Source organism: Mesoplodon mirus (genome assembly GCF_964341445.2).
Source record: "Mesoplodon mirus genome assembly, chromosome: 11".
NCBI classification, from domain to species: domain Eukaryota; kingdom Metazoa; phylum Chordata; class Mammalia; order Artiodactyla; family Ziphiidae; genus Mesoplodon; species Mesoplodon mirus.
The window spans coordinates 47,388,995-47,415,714 of record NC_138987.1 but is presented as its reverse complement, the minus strand read 5'-3'; the positions used below and the strand labels follow the sequence as shown (position 1 = coordinate 47,415,714).

The 26,720-nt window shown below is 35.8% G+C and overlaps 1 protein-coding gene across 5 annotated transcripts in view; it reads right to left on the bottom strand.

Moving 5' to 3' along the window:
* LRRK2 (leucine rich repeat kinase 2) overlaps positions 1–26,392 on the bottom strand; it is a 139,142-nt gene extending 112,750 nt beyond the window's left edge. For all 5 annotated transcript variants that reach the window (XM_082635717.1, XM_082635718.1, XM_082635719.1 and 2 more), the window contains exons 1-11: positions 26,111–26,392; positions 25,746–25,831; positions 21,228–21,337; positions 18,650–18,738; positions 15,220–15,354; positions 12,680–12,814; positions 10,147–10,278; positions 4,592–4,711; positions 3,963–4,102; positions 3,790–3,869; positions 2,346–2,452 (exon numbers count right to left, since the gene is read on the bottom strand). In XM_082635717.1, coding sequence (XP_082491843.1) covers positions 2,346–2,452; positions 3,790–3,869; positions 3,963–4,102; positions 4,592–4,711; positions 10,147–10,278; positions 12,680–12,814; positions 15,220–15,354; positions 18,650–18,738; positions 21,228–21,337; positions 25,746–25,831; positions 26,111–26,264 — 1,288 coding nt within the window. In that variant the 5' untranslated portion in view covers positions 26,265–26,392. The remainder of the gene's footprint in view (positions 1–2,345; positions 2,453–3,789; positions 3,870–3,962; positions 4,103–4,591; positions 4,712–10,146; positions 10,279–12,679; positions 12,815–15,219; positions 15,355–18,649; positions 18,739–21,227; positions 21,338–25,745; positions 25,832–26,110) is intronic.
* Positions 26,393–26,720: the final 328 nt, after the last annotated feature.

The following is a 26,720-nucleotide window of genomic DNA, read 5'->3' as shown; positions in this document are numbered from 1 at the left end:
AGAAAACATAAGCAGTATGCTCTTTCACAATGATCTTAGCAATATTTTTTTTCGATCTCTCTCCTCAGGCAAGGGAATCAAAAGTAAAAATGGGGCTTCCCTGGTGGCGCAGTGGTTGAGAGTCGGCCTGCTGATGCAGGGGACACGGGTTTGTGCCCCCGGTCCGGGAAGATCCCACGTGCCGCGGAGCGGCTAGGCCCATGAGCCATGGCCGCTGGGCCTGCGCGTTCAGAGCCTGTGCTCCGCAACGGGAGAGGCCACAACAGTGCAACAGTGAGAGGCCCGCGTACCGCAAAAAAAAAAAAAAAAAAAAAAAAAAGTAAAAATGAACAAATGGGACTGCATCGAACTAAAAAGCTTTTGCCCAGTAAAGGAAACTATCAACATATATGTATGTATAACTGAATCACTGTGCTGTACACCTGAAACTAACACAACATTGTAAATCAACTATACTTCAATTAAAAAAAAAATCAAAAAAAAAAGAAAGAAAGAAAACTACAGAAACCAAAAAAAAGCAGTATGACTGAGGACTTTGACCTTTCATGGATGAAGATTTGGGTCACTCCAGAACCAGGAGCAACTGAAGTTCTGGCGGAGGACATGGGAAATATGGAATGAGGAGATGAAAACAGAAACTATAAATATATATACATATACACATACACGCACACCAACTACGACCTGGTGACCAATTACAGAAATGAGTACTACTATAGTAGCTTTAGCTAATGTCCCCAGGATTCTTACATGTATGTGTCAATATGTATATAGTAATCCTTTTCTTAAAAAAACAACAACAACAACAAAAGAAGCAGTTTAAATCTCACAAAATCATGGTTGTTTTGTTGACATATCAAAGATTTCCAGGGAGTTAAGAACTACAGCACCAACACAATGTGGTTTGTACATGGTAAGGGTTTGTCTCCTCCCTAAGGGGCCTCACACAAAAAACAGCCAAGGCCAGTGCTCATTTTCAAGAGTGAGATCCCCATCCAGGTCTCTGCACAGTAGAGGATGGGAGACTCAAGAAGAGCAGTTTCCTTTTCTGCCACTCTGACTCATTATCCCTTGAAGGCAACCCCTGGCTAACTCTCAGGGCTCTTGCCAGCCCAAGCCTCTTATGATAGACTTTTCAGTGCCATCAGAGAGGTAGAGTGAGAAAGGAGGAAAACAAAGAAGTGATTTTTCTCTTGATTTGACTTAAATAATAGTGTAAGGAAACATGCATGAGGAGGTTTCTTTATTCTTTTCACTCTAACCAGGTTCTCTACTAAAAGCTGATGCTAACACTGGTCTTACTTTCAAGCTTTCAGTGTTTTTCTCTATTTTTCTCTCTGCAAAAATATCCTTCAAGAGCTGCCAAGTCCCAATGCCTTTATGATGAATTTTCTCCCAAGATTTTCTGGCAGTATTTCCTGTTTATGAGGGCAGGAATAAGAGCAGCCTGAGCCTCAATTTTAAACCTCAAGTGTTCTTCCAAAGGTATAACAGCCATTTTTCTCTCCTTAATAATGCAAAGCTATAAGATTTACATGTAAAGGACTATTTTTTTTTAATTTTTATAATGGACAATTTTAGCAGATTTTATATCGGTGAATATCTCTCCACTCATTGCATTCCTAAGAAAATAACAAGAAGAGTGTATAAAGGAAATGGGGGGGGGGGAAATGTTACCATTTGGCGATTATTATAGGTATCCAAAAAAAATACCACTGGACACAAACTAAAAGTCCATCAACAAGGGCTTCCCTGGTGGCGAAGTGGTTGAGGGTCCGCCTGCTGATGCAGGGGACGCGGGTTCGTGCCCCAGTCCGGGAGGATCCCACGTGCCGCGGACGGCTGGGCCCGTGGGCCATGGCCACTGGGCCTACGCATCCAGAGCCCGTGCTCTGCGACGGGAGAGGCCACAGCGGTGAGAGGCCCGCGTACAGAAAAAAAAAAAAAAAAAAAAAAAAGTCCATCAACAAGAAACTGGACTACAAAATAGGAAACAGGCATACACTGGGAAACTACACAACCATTAAAAACAATAATGTGAGAATTTACATTTATCAACACAAAAAAAGAAATGTAAAATTTGTTTATAAAAGATTATATGATCCCATTTCTCCAAAAAATATAAAGTATATTGTATAAGTCATGTGTAAGTACATACATAGAAGTCCAGAAGAAGAACATCAAAATGTTACTTTCTTCTTTATCCTTTTATCTATATATCAATATATCTATATATCAGATGTGTAATTTACATATTTGAAGTTTTTACAATATATTGCTTTTATAATTTAAAAAATACCACAAAATGTGTTTCTTTTTATTAAAAAATATGGTGTATCTCTTACCATTTTGTTCTAACAGAGTCGACAATGCATTTGCAGATGCCTGGAAGACTTCTTTTGATGAAGAATGCATCAGCATCGAGAGCATCACTTCCCTGTGAGCTGGGAACCTTTCACAAATTCAACCACAATATGAATAGTAATCTCTTTAATAATTAGCTCAAATATTCACTTACTGTTATCTAATCTCTCTAACAACAAATAAGGGCAGATAAACAATATTTTATGCCACCTCTACTCACAGGAGTTACAGTTAAACAGTTTTGTATTTAAAAGTTATATTCAAATCCATGAACTACTAATAAAGTAGTATTTCTGTTTCTTCAAAGTAGATAAGCAGTAGACGAAGAAAATAAAAGACTCAGCAGATATATAAAGAGGTGCTAAGGGTAAAAAGATTAAGTGAGAAAAAGAAGATGATGTAAGCAAGAAATGAAAAATTAAAAGTCATAATGAAGCAAAGTGAAATTTTTAATGTAGAGCATAAATATGTTTTAATGATGTATTTATTTTAATGATCTCCTATGGATTTTGAGGAATTAGTGTCTATGAACTGAAATTTATAAACTGCAACATGAACCAACCTTATCCTAATTTCTTTAAAAGATTGCTCAAAGCAGATTAGAAGGCTGGTTTAACATATATTTTTCAAAATTTACTGTTTCCATTCAAAATAGATGTTTAAATAAATAGCATCTGTGTCATTAATTCCCTTCTGATTGGCAGTAGGTTACTCTGCTGACAGGCTGTCAGGATTTGAGATGCAGAATATTACTATTTAAATTTCCAAGGTAAGTCATTCAAAATTTAAAATCCAGAGGATATGCAGAGCCAACAGTAAAAATCTAAGCAGTTGCTCACGGACATGAAACAAATCTGATATACTCAGAACTCGTGTGTCTGTGGGAGAGGTGACTGGTCTTACGAGGTTTAAATGGTGCTCCCATAGAAAGCATCCTCAAGAGCTGACAGCTACATATAACCCTCTCAAGAGAAGAGAGGTCAACACTGCTACACCAAGTGGGGAATCACTATAGGAGGCTTCTAAGCACATCTAATTCCTCATATTGACAACCTGCTGGCTAGTAACCACAACAGAAAAGGTCACAGATTGCTCTGCGATTTCTATCACTTGAGATTAATTAATATGGCATTTTAAATGATTAGCCAGAAAATTGAAAGGTTCTTTCTTGATGATTCATAATTTACTGTATGACTCTTGATTCTAAATCTCTCAGTAATAACTCTCAAACAAACCACCTTTTACTAACTATCCAAGGCAATGGGATCAAAATATATATCCACAAGTATTTTGTGGCAACACTTAAAACATAAATGCCTACATCAAAAATATTTCAAACAATAAAAATTTCAGTTATGGTATTTCATGTGGATTGATTAAAAATATGATTGAAATTTTCTATCATATAGAATCAAAACTACTGACTGGCCATCTTCATCTCCAATCTTCTCATGTAAACTGTTTTGGTACATAAGGAGATTATTCAAGGCCCAACATGCAGCCTCCTGGATTAGGGAAGGAAAAAAAGAAACCTGTCAAAAAATAAATTATTGAACAAACAATTTTGAACGACTATAAAATTTATGAAAGAGTCCAACCTGCACATGCTTGTTCTTTCTATGCCACGTTAATGCTTTGTAGCAGGCTTCCAGCCAAAACAATTTATCTTCTTCTTCATCATCATTCTCCTGATTCTCATTCTTTTCCTCTAAGTCTTGATTTAAGAAAATGGTCTCAGCTTGGAAAAAATGTAAACATGTAACTTACTTACAGTTTGAATGACCAACTCTAAATCCGTATATTGAAACATTATCAACAGAGTGAGGTATTCTTTAGTAGTGGCCCTGGTTAATTAAAAGACCTTTTTAATATATTACACACTTCATCATACTGCTATCCCATCTAGATAAATTACCAGATGAGCAAGAGGGTACCAAACAAAACTAACAGGCTAGAAGAAGATTAATTAAGGAAGTTAACTGCTAATAATAAAGCTAAATCAAGGATGTACTTACTGATAACTGAACTGGGAAGGATGTACTTACCACAACTGTTAGTTCCCTTGAAAGTATCGTCTATTGGAAAATGAGTTACATTAAGACAGAAAAGGCATTTAAGGGTTCCTTCTCCACATATGACTTTCTTGTTATAATGTTATCTTGTTATAATGTTAATATTCAAGATCAAATGCACCTGTAAGAATTTCCTTGTTAGTTAAGTTACTTACTGAGGAGAGCTAAACAGCTGAGTGCTGCGATCTGTAATGCTGCATTCTCTGAATACTGCTGCACAGCTTTCACCACAAACTCATGCACCTCGTTTAATACCAGGATATTAAAAAAATTACCTAAAAGTTAAGTGAGATATTAGTGGAATTCTCATCCATGGAACTTAAATTACCTTTAATCACATAACAGTATTTAAATCAACAAATTTGAGTAGTGATGACTATTCTTAATGACATTAAAACATATATTTACTTTAATTAAAATAGCTTAAGAGGATTGCATAAAGTATTGAAAATTTATTTTATGCACTCATTCAATTATCTTGCTTAGACAACGGAACTGACTGGGCAAAAAAAAAAAAATTAAATGTTTGAGTTATATTAACTTGTGTTCATTGACTCCCTCTCATGTCATCATCATATTAAAACAATGAGGTATCTGTTGTTCATGACACTACAATATTGAGTGTACAAAACAGCTTAATTTTCCTGCCTTCTAAAAGATGGGGGAAAAAACCTTCCTTGTCATTAAATGCTTTTGCTGAAACAGCCTTCTTTCACTTAAAGAATAGAGCTCAGAAAACCCATTGGCACACTTATCATTATCTGCCCTTGTCTATGATAATCTTAGAAGAAAAATATGAGAATATTTTACTACCTCTAACCCGACCCAGGAAGACATCCCTTACATTTTTATACTCATTCTTCTCATAATCATATAGAAATCTAAATCCTTATAAGGAAAAAACTTGTAAATGACAGTCCAAAAATATGTGCCTCCTTCCACTTAGCTTATCTGTAACTCATTAACAGTCACCAAGTTTCCTTCTAGGAGTAAGAATGAAACTCCTAGTTAGCTATATGTGTAATTAGATGATCCCTGAGACACACAGCCAGAATTGGAAAAGATTCTATACCATGAAAAGCCTAAAGCCCACACTAAATATTAATCAAAGCTTCAAAATCAAAAGGCAGATTAACTAGGGGTAGCTCCTCTTTATCAACATCTTTTTATGTTCATGCCTCTTCCACATTCACCCATTAAGCTGACATACTCCCCAGCCCTTAGTGGTCTCTCGTCTTGGAGGGTCATTTCGAAACAGGTTCTTTTCCACTATTACCAGCTTATCTAAACTTGGGCTGTCTCACCTCCTTTTCCCTAGTATTATTCCCATGCCACTGCCAACAGCTGCTCTACCACTGAAAACTGTATGACTCTGAGCAAACATCAGTGAGACTGGCCTTATCTTATTTTCATTTATATTTAATTTATGTGAAAATATATAGTACATTGTATAAGGCCTTTAAATGCATTAACCCCATAACTGAATTTCATAATTTGACAAAATGCTTAGTATTTATTTACTGACTTTGGGTTTTTATTTTAATTATGAGGAAGAAGTGAAAAGTTTTATTCAGCTTCTTTGAAACAATAACAGGGACAATAAGTTCTCTAGTCACTAAGAAAGCACCTTTAACTAAAGATCAATTTGAGGAAATTCGCTGGTGCTCCAGTGGTTAAGACTCTGCACTGTCACTGCCAAGGGCCAGGGTTTAATCCCTGGCCAGGGAACTAAGATCTCACAAGCCTTGAGGTGCGGCCAAAAAAAAAAAAAGATCAATTTGATGACTTTTTACTTTCAAAAAATGTCACAGAACAATATAAAACTTATAAATGATATAATAGTTTATATGGTTTATTTATTTCAACAGTATAATGTCAACCACCCTTAATGTGCTATTGTAGACCTATTTGAAAATCAAGTACCATTTCCTCATCATGACAATAAAACCACTTATTCATCTGGCTCATTTAAGGGATTAAGGTAAACTCACATTCTTAGTATGTCATTCAAGTTTTAACTTGAGTGGTGAATTGTAGAACATGAAATAGAGAATTCTATATTAATGTGCTACTCTATTAGCTAGATTTAAGAAATCAACTTTTGAATTACTTTAAAACTTTACCAGATATCAGCTAGCTTGTACAACTGTGTGCTTCTTCATGAAAATATGAGTTAAATTCTCACCTGATAAAAGAAATAAACTAGTAAATGGCTACAACATTTTAGAAGAAATGCTTTGTTTTGCTTATGAATGCAGAAATCTGGATTCTTAGCCTGATGTTACCACTTACTGACTACGTGATCTTGGATAAGACACACAGACTTGCTAAAATAGGTCCTCATCTGTAAATACGGAGATAATAAAAATATCACATCTCCCAGGATTGTTTCAAGGATCAAAAAATTATATATTGTATATGAAACTACTTTAGAAAATATGAAAGAAATGTGCCAATAAGACATTATTTTCATATCTCCACAGTTTTGGTCATATGATAAGCATTCAATAAATGCTTATCAAGGAAAGAAACAAACTGAAGTTGTGCATGCAAATTAGAATTCAATTTATAAAAATTCCATTTTAACTGAAACTACCTAGGAATATTCCTAAGGTTAAAATCAATTGCAGAATTATACAAATTCTGAATACAGGGGATATAGCCATATTTCTGTAAGTGAAAATATAAGTTTCTACTATAAAAACATAAAAATGAATTTTTTCAAATGAATGGTGATGTTTTTTCCCAAAGTTATAGTGATGAAAAGTCAAATGTCTATTATAATAATCCTGATTTTGCACAAAACATTTCTGGTGATCCTTTTTAGAAAAGGTTGTCGGAACCAATTTCCAACAGTTAGGGATCCTACCTTACTATTCACCAACCATTTACTTTTTAATGCATTGCTCTCCTCACAAAAACATCAAGGAAATCTCCAAGGTGTGTATTGAGGGAGTTGGGGAAGGCTCAACAAGGAGCTGAAACAGGAACTCTGAGCTGAAAGCAAATGGTCAAGCCAGAGTAGCCATGTGGGAAAGTATGAGTCACTGTGATCAACTAGCCTTGATCAGACTAGCCTTGTACTCTCTCCACAGGAGGGTAGCTCAATCAGAGTCTCCCACTTCAAGTTTGAATCTTAAAAATATTCTAAAGTGGTCCCAGGTCAGTCCTGTGCCCTAGCTCCTGGCAAACATCTCTGGATAAGATGTTTAGGTCCTCAGGATTCTCAGAGATTAAACTCAATCAAAGAAAAACTCACAAACATACAGGAAAACAAGACTCCATGACAGACAGGCAGTCAACACAGGAGCAGTAGGTTTAAACTCTCAAGAACTTCATATATTGGAATTATCAGATACAGAACACAAGATAGCTATGTATTAATGATTAAAGAAATAAAATTAGAATAAAAGAAAAGAGAAAGGGGAAGGGAAGAGCGAATAAGAGTCAGTCAAAAGTTACCTGGCAGATCTGAAAATAAATATATAAATTTTTTATATTTTTTATATTTTAGTTTTTTTATAAATATATAAAAAATCTAATAAAATGACCAACTTGAATTTATCACAGGCGTACAAAGTGGCTTACTATTAGAAAACCTGTACATGCAATTCTAATTCTCCATATTATCAAGATAAGAGGAAAACAAATGATCTTAAAGTTTTTTAAATATTTGATAAAATTCAATATTCACAATTCTTTTTAAAAAGCCCACATATTAAAATAAAAGCAAACAAGAAACAGAAGGAAACTTCTTAACTTGATAAAAGCTACTTGTCACAAAACAAACAAGATTAACAACAACAATAACAATAACAAAAGCCCATATAATAAGCATTATTCTGGATGGGAGAATATAAAGTATTCCCTTTAAAATCAAGAAAAAGACAAGGATGCCTACTATCACGGCTTCTATTCAACACCATACTAGTAATTGTGGGCCATGCAAGAAGACAAGGAAATCAAATTAAGTAACTGCTACACAGAAAACCTAAGATCATTTATAAATAAATTTTTACAATTAATAAGAGTTTAGATAAGATTAATATGCAAAAAATCATTTGCATTTCTTTACACATACACAGTTCAAAAATACAATTTTAAAAAAGACACCATTTATAATAACAAAAATAGGGTACCTAGACATAACTAATAAGATGTGCAAGACTTGTATGGAAAAAATTATAATGTAAAGTTGTCAGTTCTTAAATTGATCCATATATTCTGTATGATTTTAATCAAAATCCAAATAGAGTTTTCCAAGGAACTGGACAAGTTAATTCTAAAATGTATATGGCATTGTAAAGGCCCATGAAAAAAGCCAAGCTGTAACCAAAGAAGAAGAATATATAATGACTTTACCTATTAGCTTTTGAGATATCAGGACTTACAGAGCTATAATAATTTAAAGTTTGATATGGAGCCAGGCAAATCAAATCAACAAACAAACACAACAGAACAGCAAAAACAGAAATATACATATATTACATATTATAAACCTATAAATAATACATACATATTACATACATATATTCAATATATGATACTACTGGGAAATGGATGAACCATATAATAAATTTTGCTCTCCATATTATAAATGGGGGGGTAATTGCATTCCTATGTATAAAATAATTTCAAACAGATTTTAACACTTTAATGTTTAAATTAGAAAGATTTTGGATAAAATGTGGAATACATTTATTATCTTAGGCAAAGGAAGGATTTCTTAAAATACATTAAAAAGGGTAAATCACAAAGCAACTAATCATGAAATTAAACTATACCACAAAAGCCACATAAAGAAGATAAAAAGACAGCTCACCAATCAAGACAAAATATTTTCGATACATATAACTGACCACCAAAACATTATTAGCCAGAACTAAGAATCAATTTTTAAGAAGACAGACTATACCATGGAAAACAGAAAAGGGCAAATCAGGTACTCCACAAAAAGAAGAAGCACCAAGAGCAAAGAAATATTTAAAAAGATATTCACCTTCCTTTACATTTTCATAGCAAGACAGATGGTAATAGCATAAAACAAGACATAAACCAATGTCCGTGGATAGGAAAATGGATAAATAAATTGTGGTATACTCACATCATAGAATACTACATACAACTATATGCAAAAATATTCATGAGTCTATAAACAAAATAGCTTTTAAAAACTTGCAGAAGACAACATTCAGCATGATGCCATTTTTATCAAGCAAAAACAAGCAAACGTTAACAATTTTGTTTACAGAGATAAATGAATGTAGTAAAATTTAATTTAGAAAGCAAAAGGTTTATTAACACAAAACTCTGGAGAGTGTTAACCTCTGTAGAGAAAGTGGAAGAAGGGCAGAGCCCAGAGTAGCTTTACCAGCACTGGTAATGTACTAATACTTGAGTTGGGTGAGGAGTTCTTTTGCACTGTGCTTCATATTTTCTATATGTTATGCTTATTCTTTTGTATGTATCAACTATTTACATAATAATACTTAAAATATAGCATAACAGTGATAAGACTTCTCATATTGCACTTTTATTTTTGCCACTCCTATTAAAATTCCACCTAAGAATGGCAGGACAGTTTGCTAATTTACAATATTTCCATCCAGTGTATGTCAATATGTAACTTATCCATAAATATAAACATATGTATGCTATATATACTTACATCGTATAGACTGCAATAAATTAACCAAGAATTATAACTTACCTAATGTAAGCCTATGGAGCAAGCAGCAACTCACTTCTTGAATTTTTTCACTGATAGGGAATGCTATCATGGCTTCTACCACAATATTATAACACCTGACGTTGCCACTCATGAGGACTTCAACATTACTGCCTAAATTTAAAGAAATCGTAATTTTCAATAAGGTAATCATTTCCCCTTTGAAATATGCATACAAAGACACCTTACAGAGATTTTAAATATATGGCAGTATAATGGCTACATTTCCAAATTTAAATATCATGTTCTGTCAAATAGCTATAAATAGCTACTGTTGTTCGATGTTAATATAATACGATTTAGGACTCATCTCTAGCATTAAGGGAAAGTTGCTTTATTCCTGTATTTTTGGCTTAAAAACTTAAAGAAAATAAAGGGAAAACTGAGAGTGCTTTTTATATCAGTCAAAATACGTAGTTTTGGCTGTAAGTTTTCAAATAAATGGATTTGGGGCCTGTTTCCGAATGAGGCACTATTCCATTGGATAACGGATTTTAATTGCTCCTTTTCCTCAAACCAACAGAAAGAAAATCAAGATTATATCACATAATAGAAGAGATAGAATCAGCTATCATCTATTTCCTGTCCATTCCAGAAGGGCAGCAGAAGAGCAGCCAGTGTAAAAGGCAGCAAAACCGAGCTTCCTGAAGGCTCTGAGATAGACGGGGAAAAGAATGGATGAAGGGGAGAGGAGAGACATAATATTAAAATGTATAACTAAGGGATAAACATAGGTGAACCACAAAGGAAGGAAAGAATCCACTGGGAAAGGCAATTAATCAATAGAGTATGTGAACCTATGTGGAGAAAACTAATTTATATGTCTGAATGAAATGTTGACTATTCTTAAAACAGACAGAAAAAAGGTGTTTGCAAAACATTTTTCTTTCTTTTTTGGCACAATCAAACTAACCAACTGCTTTCCAAAACCTACATTTTTAATGTCTAAGTTGTATTTAAAAAACACTAAATATGGAAAAAGAAGGAAAGGAAATGGCCTCAATGCAATTACCTCCTTTTATTCAGAATCAAAGATACAACTTGCTCTAGATCCAAGGTAAAGTTTAAAACACTTGCTTTTTTAAAATTTTTAGTTGCTGCTTTCTTTGACCTTTTCTTTATGAATCAGCACATTTACACTGGAGTTATGGTGATGTGGGTGGAAAAGAATGAATTTCAGAACAAGCAGCACAAAATAAATAAATAAATGTATAGCCAAGGAAAGGTAAAATGAAGAATATATTCAGTTTGTTGGCAGTAGACGACTCAGAAAAGTTTAAACTCCATTTCCTATTATTGTTCTGCCCCATCTACTTCTAAGAGTTTAACTTTCCATGGATAAGAAAATGATGGATTTTATAACCATTATTAAGAAAGGGCATTCTTTCACAAGGTGATTAGTCTCACATCTGTGAGATTTCTATGTCTGAAACCATATATGCATATTATATATAATAAGCTACATATGTATGAAATACAAAGCATGTAGTAATACTGTCAGTGTTTTAACCACACTTACTACATTACATTACCAGGTGCTAGTCTACATTTTTCACATTATTTAACTGATTTAATCCTCACAACTTCACATGTGTGAAGATGAAATTATTACCAGATAAATGCATGTGTAAATCCTGTACAAGCCCAAACAGGTAATACATGAATACAGAATGCTCATGTGAAGTTACAAAACAGAAGTAATAGAAATCTGATGTATTATTTTAGTCCATTAGTATTCACTGGTAGCATACACAGCAAATTAATTTCTTCTTATTTGTACTTTTTTTGTTATAAAAGTGGCTAGATTTCATAGCATCACCCAAATGCTAAACAAGAATCACAATAAAGTTCCAACTCCTTCCTGTGGCTTTTCAGGCCCTAGGATCTGGTTATGTCTCCAGCCTCATCCACTGACTCTCATCAAGCCCTTCCCCTACCTCCATGAAATGGCACAGGAGCAGATTCTCAGGGCTCTCCATGTGTATTACACACACGCATGCGTGCACACACTTATAAATACAGTTTACTGAGCTACTTTTATCATCTTGATTCCTCTATGCTCTCTTTTGCTCCAGGATCTTTATGCTTAGGATGCCCACTGCCTGGGATACTGCCTGCACTTCTACTTCACTTCACACCTCTCCGCACACAAAGCTCTCCTCATCATTCAATACTCTGCTGAGAGATCTTGTTTGTTCTCAAAACCCTAGGTACTTCTGCCAACACTTGCCCTATAATACTTCGTAATCACTTCCATGCTTATCTGTATCTTGTGGGGTACTATGGCGTCAGAAAAGAAACATGTTTATATTTTCTGCTACTGTTTCTCCAGCACCAAGCCCACAGCCAGTAGCAGTACAGCATCCATAAATAAAAATTTATTAAGTGAATAAATGAATGAGTTTAGCATCTACAAGTTTCTAAATAATAAAAATATTTTTGAAACACACTCAGAAAGAAGAGATATTGTAATCTTTCAGATTCAAAAATGAAACCATGTATGCAGGCTACTTACAAGGAATTGCTAGGGAATATAAACAGTGCAGTACATGAAACACAATTTCCTCTTCATCTTTAAAATGTTCTAATGTACTTAGCAGTATCATATAATCTTTATTCTCAACAAATTCAGTCAGTTGCTCCTCTGAAACTAAAAAATGAAAGACAAAATACCGAAAGAGCTCAAACATGATATAAAATTTTAATTACTCAAAAATATAATATTCATGATGATTAGATAAGACAGTAGATACAACAAACATAAATTAAACATTATAGTTTAGCAAAGAGCCCTTCCTAGGAATTTTATAATGGGGAAAAAAGCTATTGAGGTTAAAATAATTGTTTTGACCCATATTAGTTATTCCATGTTTTGAAATGTAGTGACCAAACAGTTCTCAGAAAAATAAAATTATTTACAATTTCACTTGAAAGCTTCTAGAGAAAACTAATCAATGAATAATAAAGATGACCGACTGAAGTGAACATATGACAATACTTAAGAAGGAGTGATTAATGGTACATTGTTGAAGGGCAGTTCAGCTAAATGCATGAGTTCAAGAGGAATGAACTTTAGCAAATAACAAGTAATTAGACTTCGAAATACTTTATCTTAATGGTCTTGACTTCATCAGAGATCAAAAATTGTCATCATTAATTTTCATAATTAAAGTCTTGAGATCAAGCCAATGAGTTTCATTTGGAGTCATTTTATTGGGTGGGAACCTCAAAAACATGTATAAAAATCTGGTTTATCTAGCCTGAGAAGGACACTGACATAAATGTTAGTGTCACTCTTCATAATCAACATTACTTTTTGCTGTTCAACTTTACACCAATAGTCCATATAATATAATGTGAAATTGACTGGGTTCTTCTAATAAATGAGAAGTATCACCAAACCTTCTCATTTTATGAAACAGCTTCCAGAGCATAGTTTCAAATTTTGAAAATTAACTTTACACGTGCCACTAAGTCCTGGGGAACTTCATATTCTTGAAAACTTCAGAAATGTTTCTACTCTACATTTACAATCACAATACTGTCAGCACTGATCTATCAAATAAGATCATCTTTTTAACATTCCCTGGTGCTTCTTCATGTGTCCTAGATGGATCCCACAATGCCGGTGAGTGATGCTAACCCTTATTTCACGAATAAGAATGTGCTCCTTAAACTGCAGCACAGAAGATTATAAGCCCTCAAGACAGTAATTCCTCAAACTCTATTCTGCCCAATTCTTATCAAAAGCTTAGTTTCAAGATATGACATTTAGAGAAGACAGCCTGAAAGACATGCAGTTCCTCCATTCCTCTCTTCCACCACCAGAGAGCTGAGCCCCATGCCCATGCTGTTCTGACTCTTGATAGAATCTCTTTCACTGAAATACACTGTGCTCCTTGCAAACTGTATGTATTTTATCAACTTATCCAGGGAAACCCAAGGGAGTATTTTCTCAAGTCTCCCATGAGACTGATTGTTTCTTGTGATTAATGATTTTACTTTTATCTCAAGTAACTTTGTAACCAATGATGTTTACCTCTTTGCCTGATAGGAAGCAAAGAACCAAATTTCTGGTCCATCCCTTCGCAAAGATACAGGATCTGAAGTAAGCAGTAAATTTAACCTAGCTTCATATCATTATCCCTTCGCAATGATACAGGATCTGAAGTAAGCAGTAAATTTAACCTAGCTTCATATCATTTTCCCTTCACCCATTTCCTCATTCATTTTTCTTTTCCTCTAATGTATTATAAATACCTATAAGCTATTTGAAGTCCTTCTGGAATAAGACAGGGAATTAAACAGTAGAATTTCCATTCCTGGAGCTTCCAGAAACTAGAGTAGGTAAACTGATATGAACACAGGGCCCACATACGTTATTCTTATCCTAAACTCCTAGCACTCTTGGCTCTCATAATGACACAAAAGGTGCTCTCAAAAACTGTGGTAAATTGAACTGTAATGGAGATAACTAGCTGTGTACTCTCCGGCAGGTTGCTCATTTCACTTCTCTGATCCATTTCCTCATCAAGCCAGTGGAAGGACTAAAGGTTCCAACCAACTATAAAATTACATGGTTATCTCTGTCATCATTCTCAGTGTCATGTGATAAAATACATATTAGTCTTTTTCCTAAGGGACACTTTGTAAACCTCTTGGTTCTTTATCCAGAGCCTTTAGCAATTTCTAAAACTCTGGTGATGACTTAACATCATAAACCCAAACTTAACCTATGCTTGGCTTCACAGTATTACTTTTTCTTCCTTAACTACTACACGTACAGTTTGCAAAGTGAACCTATGCCTTGTTAAGCAATGGAAGAAAGTTTACTACAATTGCATAATTGATAATCCATGAATGAAATTCATTCTGCAAAAACAAGCAATATTTCTGAATTAACTCCATTACTTATCTTTGACTGACAATCCAACTTTTAATAAATAGTACAATTTCAGATATTTTCTTATTATCATAATTATATCCTACTTATCCCACTATAAACCCTTTCTTCTTATATAAATATCAAAATAAAGAATTTGACATTTTAAATACCTCTCTCAAACAGCACATGTAAAGCTTTGCATCCAAGTTTCTGGACTTCGTCATTGGCTGAAAATGTGCGCATGGCATCAAAAATTAACAAGAAAATATCATTTTCTTCATCCAATATCAGCAAAGTGATTTTACCTATTTCAAAGAGAACAATATGCTCCAAGTAAATAGCTGCTTTAACATTTAATGTCTTCATTTCTACATGAGGGCTATGAATGGTTTGTGGACTTCTCTTTTTGATGAACCACTTAATTGCCCCAGATGTTAGACCTATCAAGCTTTACAGTCTTTCTAAATGAGATAAATTCCCAGTACACTTTACCATAACTCTTGTGATTCCCAATCAATACCCATAGCCAAGACCTCTTGCCCCGAATTCCTGAAACATTTCTACCTGCCTCTTAGACCACACCATCTGAATACTCCATGGCCACCCAAACCTAGCCTACCCCAGTTCCATCTCTTCATCAATAACCACCATCCAATAGTTACCAGAGAAACTACAGTCATCTTCCTTCTTTCATCCTCCCTCTCTCTTCTCATTCTCTGACTAGTCAAAGAATCAACTCATTACCAAGTCCTTCAAGTCCAACTTCTAAATATCTCAAAAACTCCTTTTGAACTAGGCCCCTCCATTTCTGTCTTGTTCAGGACCCCAACACTTCTCACCTAGAATGCAAACACAATTGCATAATTGCTCTGGTAGGCCCAAATCCCTACCTAACTAGTTTACCTGCTGCATTATATTTCTAAAACACAAATGGGATCTGTAAATCCCTTGCTGAAGTCTTCTAAGGCCTTCTCGCACTCCTCAGTCTGACAAACAAGACTTTTCACAGACTACATGTATCTCATCAGCCTCACGTCCCTCCCTGCACTACTGACTCCAAACATGCTAAACTCCTTGCTCATCACAAACACATTTCTTTTGATATCTTTTTGCACTTGCACTAGCTTCATGGAATGCCTTTGCCATTTCCTGCACCAAATATGATCCTACCTTAAATCAAGAAATAACACAAACAGTACCTATTCTGTCAATAAAAACTGTAGGAGTGGCAGTCGTAACAAACATTTCTACAGCACATAACATGTCAGACATAGGTTGAAGTATTGATAGTTCACTCTAACACGTGTAAACCACCACAACCCCGTGAGGTAGGTGCAATCCTCATGTTAGATAGAGATAAGGAAACTGAGGCACAGAAGTGATGCAGTGACTTTGCCCAAAGTAGAACAAATAAGAGGCAGAGCTGGATTAAAATTAAAGCAGGTCATGACCATGCTCTTAACTCCTACAAATGAGCTTAGCTGCTCTCTTCTCTTTGTTCCTATGGTGGTTTTCTTCATATCTCTGTTAGAGTACTTTCCTCGTTACATTGAAATCATTTCTTTAAATGCTTTTTATCTGTTTGTCAGTGCTGTCCAATTCTGTAGCCACCAATCACATGAGGCTACTTAAACTCAAATTTAAATCAATTAAAATTAAATAAAATTAAAATTCACTTTCTCACATTTCCAATGTTCAACCACCACATGTGGCTACTTGTCATGATTTTGAACATATACAACATTTCCTTCATTGCAAAAAGTTATATTGGACAGTGGTGCAGGACTGTGAACTTCTACATTGTAGGAACTTTGCCTCATCTGTCTGAGAGTTCTCTAGCATCCAGCACAGCAGTAAATGCCCAATAACTATTACCTCAGTTAACAAATAAGCCAAACAAAAAAATGATTCATAAATTAGCCTCTAATAAGTACCTGAAATGGACTCTAAAACACATTACAAACTTTCCTAAAAGCTCAAAATTCTTAATGTTACGTGGAAGAAATTAACTAGTCTTTTCAAAACACATGTCAAATTACTATTTGTCGACATGCTGCTAACCTTGATATATTCATGTTGGGAGATTTCTCAAATTCATAAACCTCCTGTCCATTGCCAAATGGAGAATAAATCTTTACCTCCCCACCCCCACCAAAAAAAAAGATCCCAAGGATGAGTTTAAATAAATCATGGTTAAGACTAGTTAGTACCCATTATATATTTTAATAAAAGGCTCTGGTGAAGTGGTGAGTACCTTCTGGCCTTTCCTATCCCTCTTCAGTTCATTCTCTGATCTTCACCCTCTTTCTTCCTTTCTCTTTCTCCTATTGGACCTTCATCACTTAGCATGGCCAATGAGGGCCTTTAAAAATCTTACCACCCACACATCCAGCCCCTCTCAGGCCTCTGCAACGCTGCACATGCTGTTTTCTTGACCTAAAGCACCCTTCACACTTTGAAGGAAATCCACCCTATCCTTCATGCTTAGCTTCCCTGAAAGGAGCCTTTCTTCTCAGAACCTTACATCATAGCAAGTGTCTGTCACAGCAATGATCACAACTATTGCACCACAGCAACATTCTTTGTTTTCAGGTCCATTATCCTCCAAGTATAAGTTTACTCAGGGAAAGAACCTGACATGTGAAATCAGACCCTGGTTCTACTAGTTTTTGGCTGAGGTAGTCTCTCTATGCTTCAGTGTTCTCTAGAAAACTGAGATAAAATACTAAACTCAAGGGATGTTTTGAGGATTATGCTTTTAAAAGCATATTAAGTATTTTACATGCTAAGCCTAGCATTTAGCAAGCACTCAAGAAGAAATGTTATATATTTTTATTATGACATATTACTATTATGTCATACTCTAGAGCATATATTATAGAAAACATATTAGAGATATAATGAAGTGCAATATGGTCATGACATATATGGCTATCAAACTAATGAGACTGTGAGATGTGGGACCAGATCTGAGAAGCAAAGCTGGTGACAGACATTAGATTTGGGAGTAATATATAAGGCGTTGTTTAAGGCCAAGATGTTGGGTGGTATTTTTGAGAGAAAAAGTGTAGAGAAAAGAGATAAGGAAAGAAAATGGAGGGGATTCCCTGGTGGTGCAATGGTTAAGAATCTGCCTGCCAATGCAGGGGACACAGGTTTGGGCCCTGGTCCAGGAAGACCCCACATGTCACAGAGCAACAAAGCCCGTGCGCCGCAACTACTGAGCCTGTGCTCTAGAGCCCGCAAGCCACAACTACTGAGCCCACATGCCACAACTACTGAAGCCCACGCACCTAGAGCCCATGCTCCACAACAAAGAGAAGTCACCCAGTGAGAAGCCCACACACTCAATGAAAAGTAGCCCCTGCTCCCCGCAACTAGAGAAAGCCTGCGCCCAGCAACGAAGACCCAATGCAGCCAAAAATAAATAAATAAATTTATTTTTTTAAAAAAGGAAAATGGAAACACAGAATTTTGGAAATCATCAATATTGAGGTTATATTATGTGATTATACTTTAAACAAAAAACATCAAAACACATTTAGCAAATGATTTTAAATGTTTTTTTGAGTCAACATTAAAAATGTGTGTATATACTACCTGAAGTTAGGAGAAGATCTAAGGCCTTCAATCCAACTGTTGACAGGTTGACACTGGCATTATGAACTGTTAGCATTTTAAGAATCAGTCTGTAATTAAAAACAAAGATCAAGATCATACCTAGATGTTTGCTCTTTCAGATATTGTTTTTTACTCACCTACATTTTTATTCATCTCATTGTATTTCATTCCCTATATTGAAGCTAGTGTATTTTTTCTCCCTGTAAACCTGAGTCAGGTTTACGATGATTAACAGGGAATTATTATGAGTCTCAATAGAAAAGTTATAACTTTTTCCTCTAAATATTCAAATTCAATTATTAACTATTTCACCCAATTCTATATCCAAAATAATACTGAGTTATATGCACCAAGGGATCAATCATTTTATATGTGATACAAACTTGTGAATTATATGTTGTACACATTGATATTATTATAGAGAGGTGTAATTAAAATGTTAGCTTGTATATAAAAACTAACCATTTGAATATTTATATTATTGATTTTTACTATTTTTGAAAGAGAAATTGATATTTTATAACAGAAAGTGAACCTAGTCTATCAATAGTATTCAATTAGTTCAAATGCATTAAATTTGAGCCCCTGAGTTATCAATTCTAAAATATACAATCTTAGGCTTCCCTGGTGGCGCAGTGGTTGAGACTCCGCCTGCCGATGCAGGGGACATGGGTTCGTGCCCTGGTCTGGGAAGATCCCACATGCCGCGGAGCGGCTGGGCCCGTGAGCCATGGCCGCTGAGCCTGCGTGTCCGGAGCCTGTGCTCCGCAACGGGAGAGGCCACAACAGTGAGAGGCCCGCGTACCGAAAAAATATATATATATACAATCTTTAGTCTATTCCTACCCCAGTGCTGTTTGGCTTTCTATTGTTAGGAGAAGAGAGAGCCTCCATGGCTTCACCTAGATCCAAGAAACGGCACGTGGTCTCCAGGTGGTGAGGTGAGGAATTGAGAGACCATGTCCTTTGACTCTGTCAATTCTCCTCCTACCTATGCTGCCCCTACCTCTCCCTGCACCACTCCCACTATTCCTGACTTCAACACCACACAAGAGATTTCTTCTTTAGTACTGTAAGCCTTTGGGGAGATAAAAGTCCTTGAATATAAGGAGATATGTTTTACAATAAATATTTGCTGGTAATGATCTAATATGCTCCACTGTAGAGCGAGTGTGTCTACACTGTTCACACTACTTCTGGCCTAAAGGAGTGTAATACCTGACGAACAGAAGATGAATGAATAATGAGTGACCAAATAAATGAGTGAATGAAACTCCCTGTAGAAACGCTTAGGTAAGTTAATTTGAACATTTGGTTTATACCAGAATATGACTAGATGAGTTTTCCATTGCTCCCTAAAGTTATAGATGGCTAATCTTTGGGGATCTTGGAAATTCTCATCCAAACCAAGGGACACATAACATTACAACTACTAATTGCAGGCATATTTTGTCTAATTCCTCATTAAATGCAGTATTCTTTACTACTGACTCATAGAATTTCAGAGATTAGTTTGGAGATGAGAGCACCTATTAACTGTAAATAGTCTCTTTTCAAAGCACAGTCTTTAGATTCTAGAAACCGAAGAACAGCAACACATGTTTATCAAAGATGGAAAAATGTATAAGCACAGACATGCTCGCCTATGAACAAACAGCTCTGGTTTGTCAAAATCTGCAGCCACAGTTAATACTAATAAATAATGCAAAGATGTAAAATTTAGTTTTGCTTTAAATTACATTTTCCACAAGCAATATGCCTTTGGAAGCAATTAGTATTCACTTCTCTGTGGTAAAGAAAAGTCACATTAGGTATAAAGAACACCTAAAGTTGATGACAGAAGATATTTTCTTAAATGTCAAGAAACAAAGTTATCCAAAAAGGATTTTCCTAGAAACACATTTTTTTTCAGAAAAGTTTTTCTTAACTAATTATGGCTAAAGAAGTAGTCTCATTTAAGAAGTCATTATGTTGCAAACTGCAATAATATAGCTGGTAAATAGCTATCAAGATTTGGCTGCAGATGTGCTGAAAGATATTTCCTCTTTTTTCTTCATTTTGAAAGCTGTAGTTTAAGCTCATTAAATATATATGTATGAATATACATAAATGTACTTTTTAAAGACAGTAAAGCATAAACTTCTAAATTACTATTTATAGAACTAACATTTTAGTTCCCATATTTTTGTTTTGAAGTAGTGGTTTGTCAGTTCTACTATTAAAAAGTAAAAGAAGAAAAAAAAAATCTTTCCTTAGTTTGAATTCATAAGCAGTCATTAACAATCTACAACTTAATCAATTGTATACCTATTATTAAATTACTAAAATAATAACAACACCTGACTTCTTACCTCAAATGTTAGTTTTCTAATTCAAATAGATTATAGACTTCTGAGTCAAAAGCTCTCTATAAATGTAAATCATTAATTCAAGGAAAACTATATGTATTTTAAAGGATTTTTACTAGATTGGCTTGGATTGCAAATATAATGTATCAAGGGAACGGTTGTCATATGTACAGATAAATATTCAATGGAGTTTGTTTTTGCATACTTACTGGTGAACCCCTAGGACTTCCCAATCATGTCCAATATCCTGGGGACCCATTAAGCTTTGCATTGTATTTGGACAGATTTCTATTAATTTGCATAAAAGTGACCAACCCACCTAAAAACAAGAAAGACAAATATTCACATTTTAAAAAAAACCAAACAAATAGAATATATTCAGTCAAAGAATCTCTTCATTCTTAATAGAATAAGTGGCTACATTATTTGAAAATAGTTATTTTAAAACAAAATGATACTCTAAAAATGCTGAGAAAAGCAACTCATATACTTAGAATACATCTTTCTTCAAAAATCTACTGAAAAGGAATACAAAAAATATTATAACATTTATGAATAATGAAGGCAATAGACTGCCTATTGTCTGTATAAAAGGAAATAAAACACACGAAAAAATAGTTTTAGAGGACACACCAAAATTATGAAGTACAGGAAAGGCTATTCTCAGGGCTTCGTACTTTTTAAGGCATATCTACCTGACAGATTTCCTTCTAAATACTTAGTACTTTAATTATAAGAAGAATTGAAGTAGTTTGGAATGGAGGATTAGGGGAAGTTGGAGATTTTGATGGCAAAGTGTAAGTTATCAGGAAAGACTGCTCCCCAGATAATGGAGCTAGAAAAAATAGCAAAAGAAGTAGCATCATGTGATGACAATGTAACATCTTTCATAGGTAAAAGAGAAAGGCACTATGAGATAGAGAGGAGGTAGAATTTCTCAGTGGATCCCTCTAGATTTCTTCCATACACCTAAATATGAGCTGTTGAGGTCTAGACATCACAAGTGTCCCTGAACTCTCTCACATTTCCAAATTAAGTATGATCTTCCTGATGCATTTTAAATATACCTTCGTTCAGCTCATTTATACATGATGCCAACTTGAATAAGCTGCTCTTTACTTCTGAAAAACATACATTTTTTTCAGTACGATATTTTAATTCCAAACTGGAGATTAAATTTAACTCACTTTTCCTGTTATAGTTTCCTCCCCAAATTTAAGGACTCTTCAATTCTTTCTACTATATTACAGAACTAAACTTGATATGGTCAGAAAAAGAAAATAGAAAATGCATATACATGCAGATCTAGAGATTAATGAAAAAGTGCCTAAGCATGATGTGTGATAAATACCAATATAATATGAATCCTGAAAGCAGGATTCGCTAGAATTACTCAGGGAAGAATATAATACAGAAAAGGTAGGATTTGAGCCAGATTTCAAAAGAATTATAAATTTGGTCACTCAAAATAGGGAAATGGAAACTTCTAATACTGATGAGTTGTGAGGAAGTAAAGTAAGATGTTAAATGGTGAGGAGGCTGCCAAAGAGGGGCCCATTGCTAAATGAGACTGGATACGTGAGTTGGAGCTGAGTGGTACAGAGGGTTGAGTGAAAAGGGGAGAAATCTCTACGCAACCAAAAAGGAATAATGGCACGTTTCCTACTTGTTTACAGGAATAAACAAGGGGTATTTAATAAGATAAAAGTGATTACATAAGATCTCTTTACAATATTATTTCCAGATCTTTTCTGGATTAAGCATGAATTGCTTTACTCTGTCATCACTTTCTCTTACACGATTTCAAATTCCTTGAAAAGGAAGCAATTCCTGACAGCTATTTTTGCCTATATTTAAGTAGACAACCTCCTCCACATAAGCTGAACAGATATTGACAATCTGGATGTCATAGAAACTGGCTATTTTTGTGCTTTCATAAAATCATCAAGACTTTTTTCCCCAAGTATTTCAAAAATTAACATTTGGAACAGTTTCTGGTGGGAAATATAAAATCATAAATCACACAGGATGCTATACTCATCTCTGCACCTGCATGGCTGACTCAAGGAGAAAACCTGTTTTGTTTTGCTTGATGAAGCAGCAGCATCAGTAATTGCTTTGCAAAAAGACTGAGGCAACTGAGCTTCCAAGATTAAATAGAATTGCTAGCAGCAAAGCAGAGGTAACAATTGATCCATTAATGTATTCAATTAAAAGCTTATCTTTCAAAAAGAGAAGGCTCCCATCCTGTACAGTTATAATACAATTAAATTGGTAGTTTCACTTTATTATAATTATTCTGTAAACTCAAGTGTCTAAGTAATGCACAATGGGAAAGAGTCTAGGGGTTAAAGAAAATTTTAGTCACTTTCATATATTTCACTCACTTACATCAAGGTGGAAACTGTGTGGATAAAGAGAAGTAACGTAAATTGAAGAACCACAGAGAAATGATCAGATGACTTACAGGAAAAGAAATTTATAAGACAGCAGCCTAACTACCAATTCTCTAAAAATTGTGATTTATTAAGGAGAACTAATAAAATATGAAAAGACATTGAAAATAAAAATTCAGAGTCTGGAATATCATGTTAAATGAATTCTGAAAACAAACCTTCTATTTACTTTTGAAGGGTACTTTGCCTTAACTCCTTAAATTCATCAAGTGCTTTTAATTCAGCACCTCCAGCTGATTCAAGATATAAAGCTTTAAAGAATATCTATACTAATTTCACCAGTAATATGAAGAAATCTGAAGGAAAAACTTTTTTTTTCTTTTAAGTGGAGTATTAAAATATCAGTAGAGCTACCCCACTCCACATCCCTTTGATAAGATCAATGATAATTTAAATCGATAATGTCATTGTGTGTAGCACGGCCACAGTATTTGTACCATACCATGGTACTTTTTACTTGCGCAAAAATCTTATGATATCAGCACCTACTCTATGATGGAAAAAGATTCTAAAGGTGTGTGAAGCTTGAGTCCTGACTCTGTCACTAGCTCTGCGATCCTAAATGAGCTACTTATTTCTGAGGAAAAAACATTCAGTGAGATTTCTGAGAGGACAGTGAGAGTCCAGCGAGAATCAAATGATATAATATACATAATGTCCTTTGTAGATTAATATTTTGTGCTGAAACTAATAATTCTATTCCATTAAATTACCAAATCAAAAGACAATTCCTTATTTTCATTTATCGCTGGTACCTACTGGGCAAGGATATTGAGTGACAGTCATAACTACTCCAAACAAACATGTCCAGGCTCAGGCAGTTTCTAAAATGAAGAAGAATTAGGTGGTGGGAATGTTGCAGGCTTCCCTGGATTCTCAAGTCTAGCACTGCCTCCTCTAGACCCTGCAGACCGAAGGTCACCTGGGGCCCAATTGTTCTGAGTTGTACCTGGCAGAGGAGACTCTACCAAGAACAGAATCCAAGTAACGGAGGCTGCCAGACAAGGCACTTTGGAACACCAAAGCAGAGGCAAGTAAGAAGGATGATGTGGGTGGAGAGTAGCAAGCACGATAGGTCAGTGCCAGGGAGTGACTCATGTTTCATGGGCAAAATTCAGACATTGGGTGTTAAAAAGAACAGTGTCTTTATCATGCCTCCATTTTTTCATGATCTTTGCTAACAGCCTGAAAATCAATAGTCAGATGGGAAATATTTCAGTTGAAGAAAAATAAAAGTAACCATTTATCTGAGATATAAACATCTTCATATAAAAGAAGCTAGATATATGTTTCACCCAAACTAGACATAGCTAGACACAGAGATTAGCATAAGATAGACGGATACAGACTTAAGAGATCCAGATAATTCTTACATCTGTCTAGTCTCTCAAGTAGGTATTAAGAAACACTGCACCTCGATAGAGTTCAAAGTTCAATTCTCTTTCCCTTCAGGATCTAACATGCAAATGAAAAAAGTAATTTCAGTTCCCCAAATCTCAATATCTACAAAGGAAGTTAACCTTAGGCAGTAATTTTGTTTTGACTGTAAATCATCCTTAATTATCATCTTAAGGCTCCTTTTTAAATATATCTAAGATATGTAACAAATTTCTGGGTTTCCTACGGTGCAGATTCTAAGATTCATTTTTACATTCATTTTATATGAAAATGGTTGAGAAGTATAGATTTAAACTTATAGGGGAATCCTAAAACATCACTCTCTTTAGATGATACAAGGTGTACTACAACTAAAGAAGGTTAGAAATCTGTCTTCAAGTTTAAAAAAAAGAAAACCTTAAACCTATGAGAGTTTGCCAGTAACTTCATTTTATTAATTTAATTATTATTAGTTCTATTACTGTTCATTATTCCCCTTTCCCAAACTATTCACAACTGTGTCATCTGTAGGACATGCTGCACATTGGGAAGATTCTTAGAATAATTTTATTTAAGCACTGATGAACTAGCCATCGAGCCAATGTCAGAACTAAACCTCAATCCATTATTATTCCCCTCCCACCACCATCCATATTCTGTCAGCCGATTGTATAAACTTACTTCTTAAATACAATTAGGGAGCACACAGTTGGCCCTCTTACACCGTTAACATTTGATAATGATTTGAAAACGCTTCCATCTTAAAACCACAGTCAGCAGTTTGTCAGGACAAATCTCAGAAATAACCCAGAACTCTGGTTATAGAATATTAATAGAAAAACACCTATTTCCAATGAGAAGGGGAAATGGGAGAAATGAAAACAATTCCTTTACCTGCTGCACACTAGCGACTCTCATATACGAGTCCAAGACGATCAACAGAGGCACGTGGACATTTTTGTCTTGAAATAACTTGGAGGCTGGAAAAGAAGGGGGTTAGGGAAAAGTAGCAAAGTCACGATTCATGGCACCCTTTTTAAGTCTGAAAAGGAGGGAGAAAGCAAAAGAAGTGAGCTCAAGACCTTCCTAGAATTGTCAGCTCTTTTCTGCCCTAAGGAGTAGAGAGTTTGCGGCTTCTCAAGAATCCACGTTTGTGCGGCCACAAAGTTCGGGGGGAGAAAGTTTGTGAAAAAGGCCAGGGGGGGAAGGGGGGCCGGGGCGGGGGACGGTAAAGGGACAGTTCCCTGGAAAACGATTACCGTGGTCGGCGTAAGTGAACACGAGCATATCCTCCAGGATTTGGACCAGCGTCTCTATCTGTTTTCCTTCCTGGACATTGTTCAGCCTGACTATCAACTTCTTCAGAGTTTCCTCATCCTCCTCCTCGCTCTCCTGGCAGCTGCCACTGGCCATGACCGACCCTGCTCCAAACCGGCCGCCCCTCCCGCACCAAGGCCGGCCGCTCCGGTCAGAAGACGAGCCCAGCTCACCGCCCGCAACCAGCGCTCCCGGCTGACCCCATCTGCACCCACGCCCGCCCATTTATGCGAAGGCGGCGGCTCCGCGTCCGGCGCCGCCCTCCCCGGCCCGCTCCCTCTCCTCCTCTGCTTCCCCCTCCCCCACCCAGGGCCAAAACACAGCTCTGGGGCCTGCGAGAGGTTCGGCTGAGGTGCGGTGCCCGCCGAACCGTGGCAGGCGGGTAGGACGCAGCAAGAGCCCGCCCGGCCCGGGTGACAGTGGCCGTGGCCCCCGCGCCGGCCGAGACGGGACCCCGGGCCGGCGCAGCCTCCCGAGACCGGATCCCGCTCTCCGCGGCGGCGCGGCCCGGGAGTCGCGCAGGAAGAAACCGACTCAGCGGACTCCGCCAAG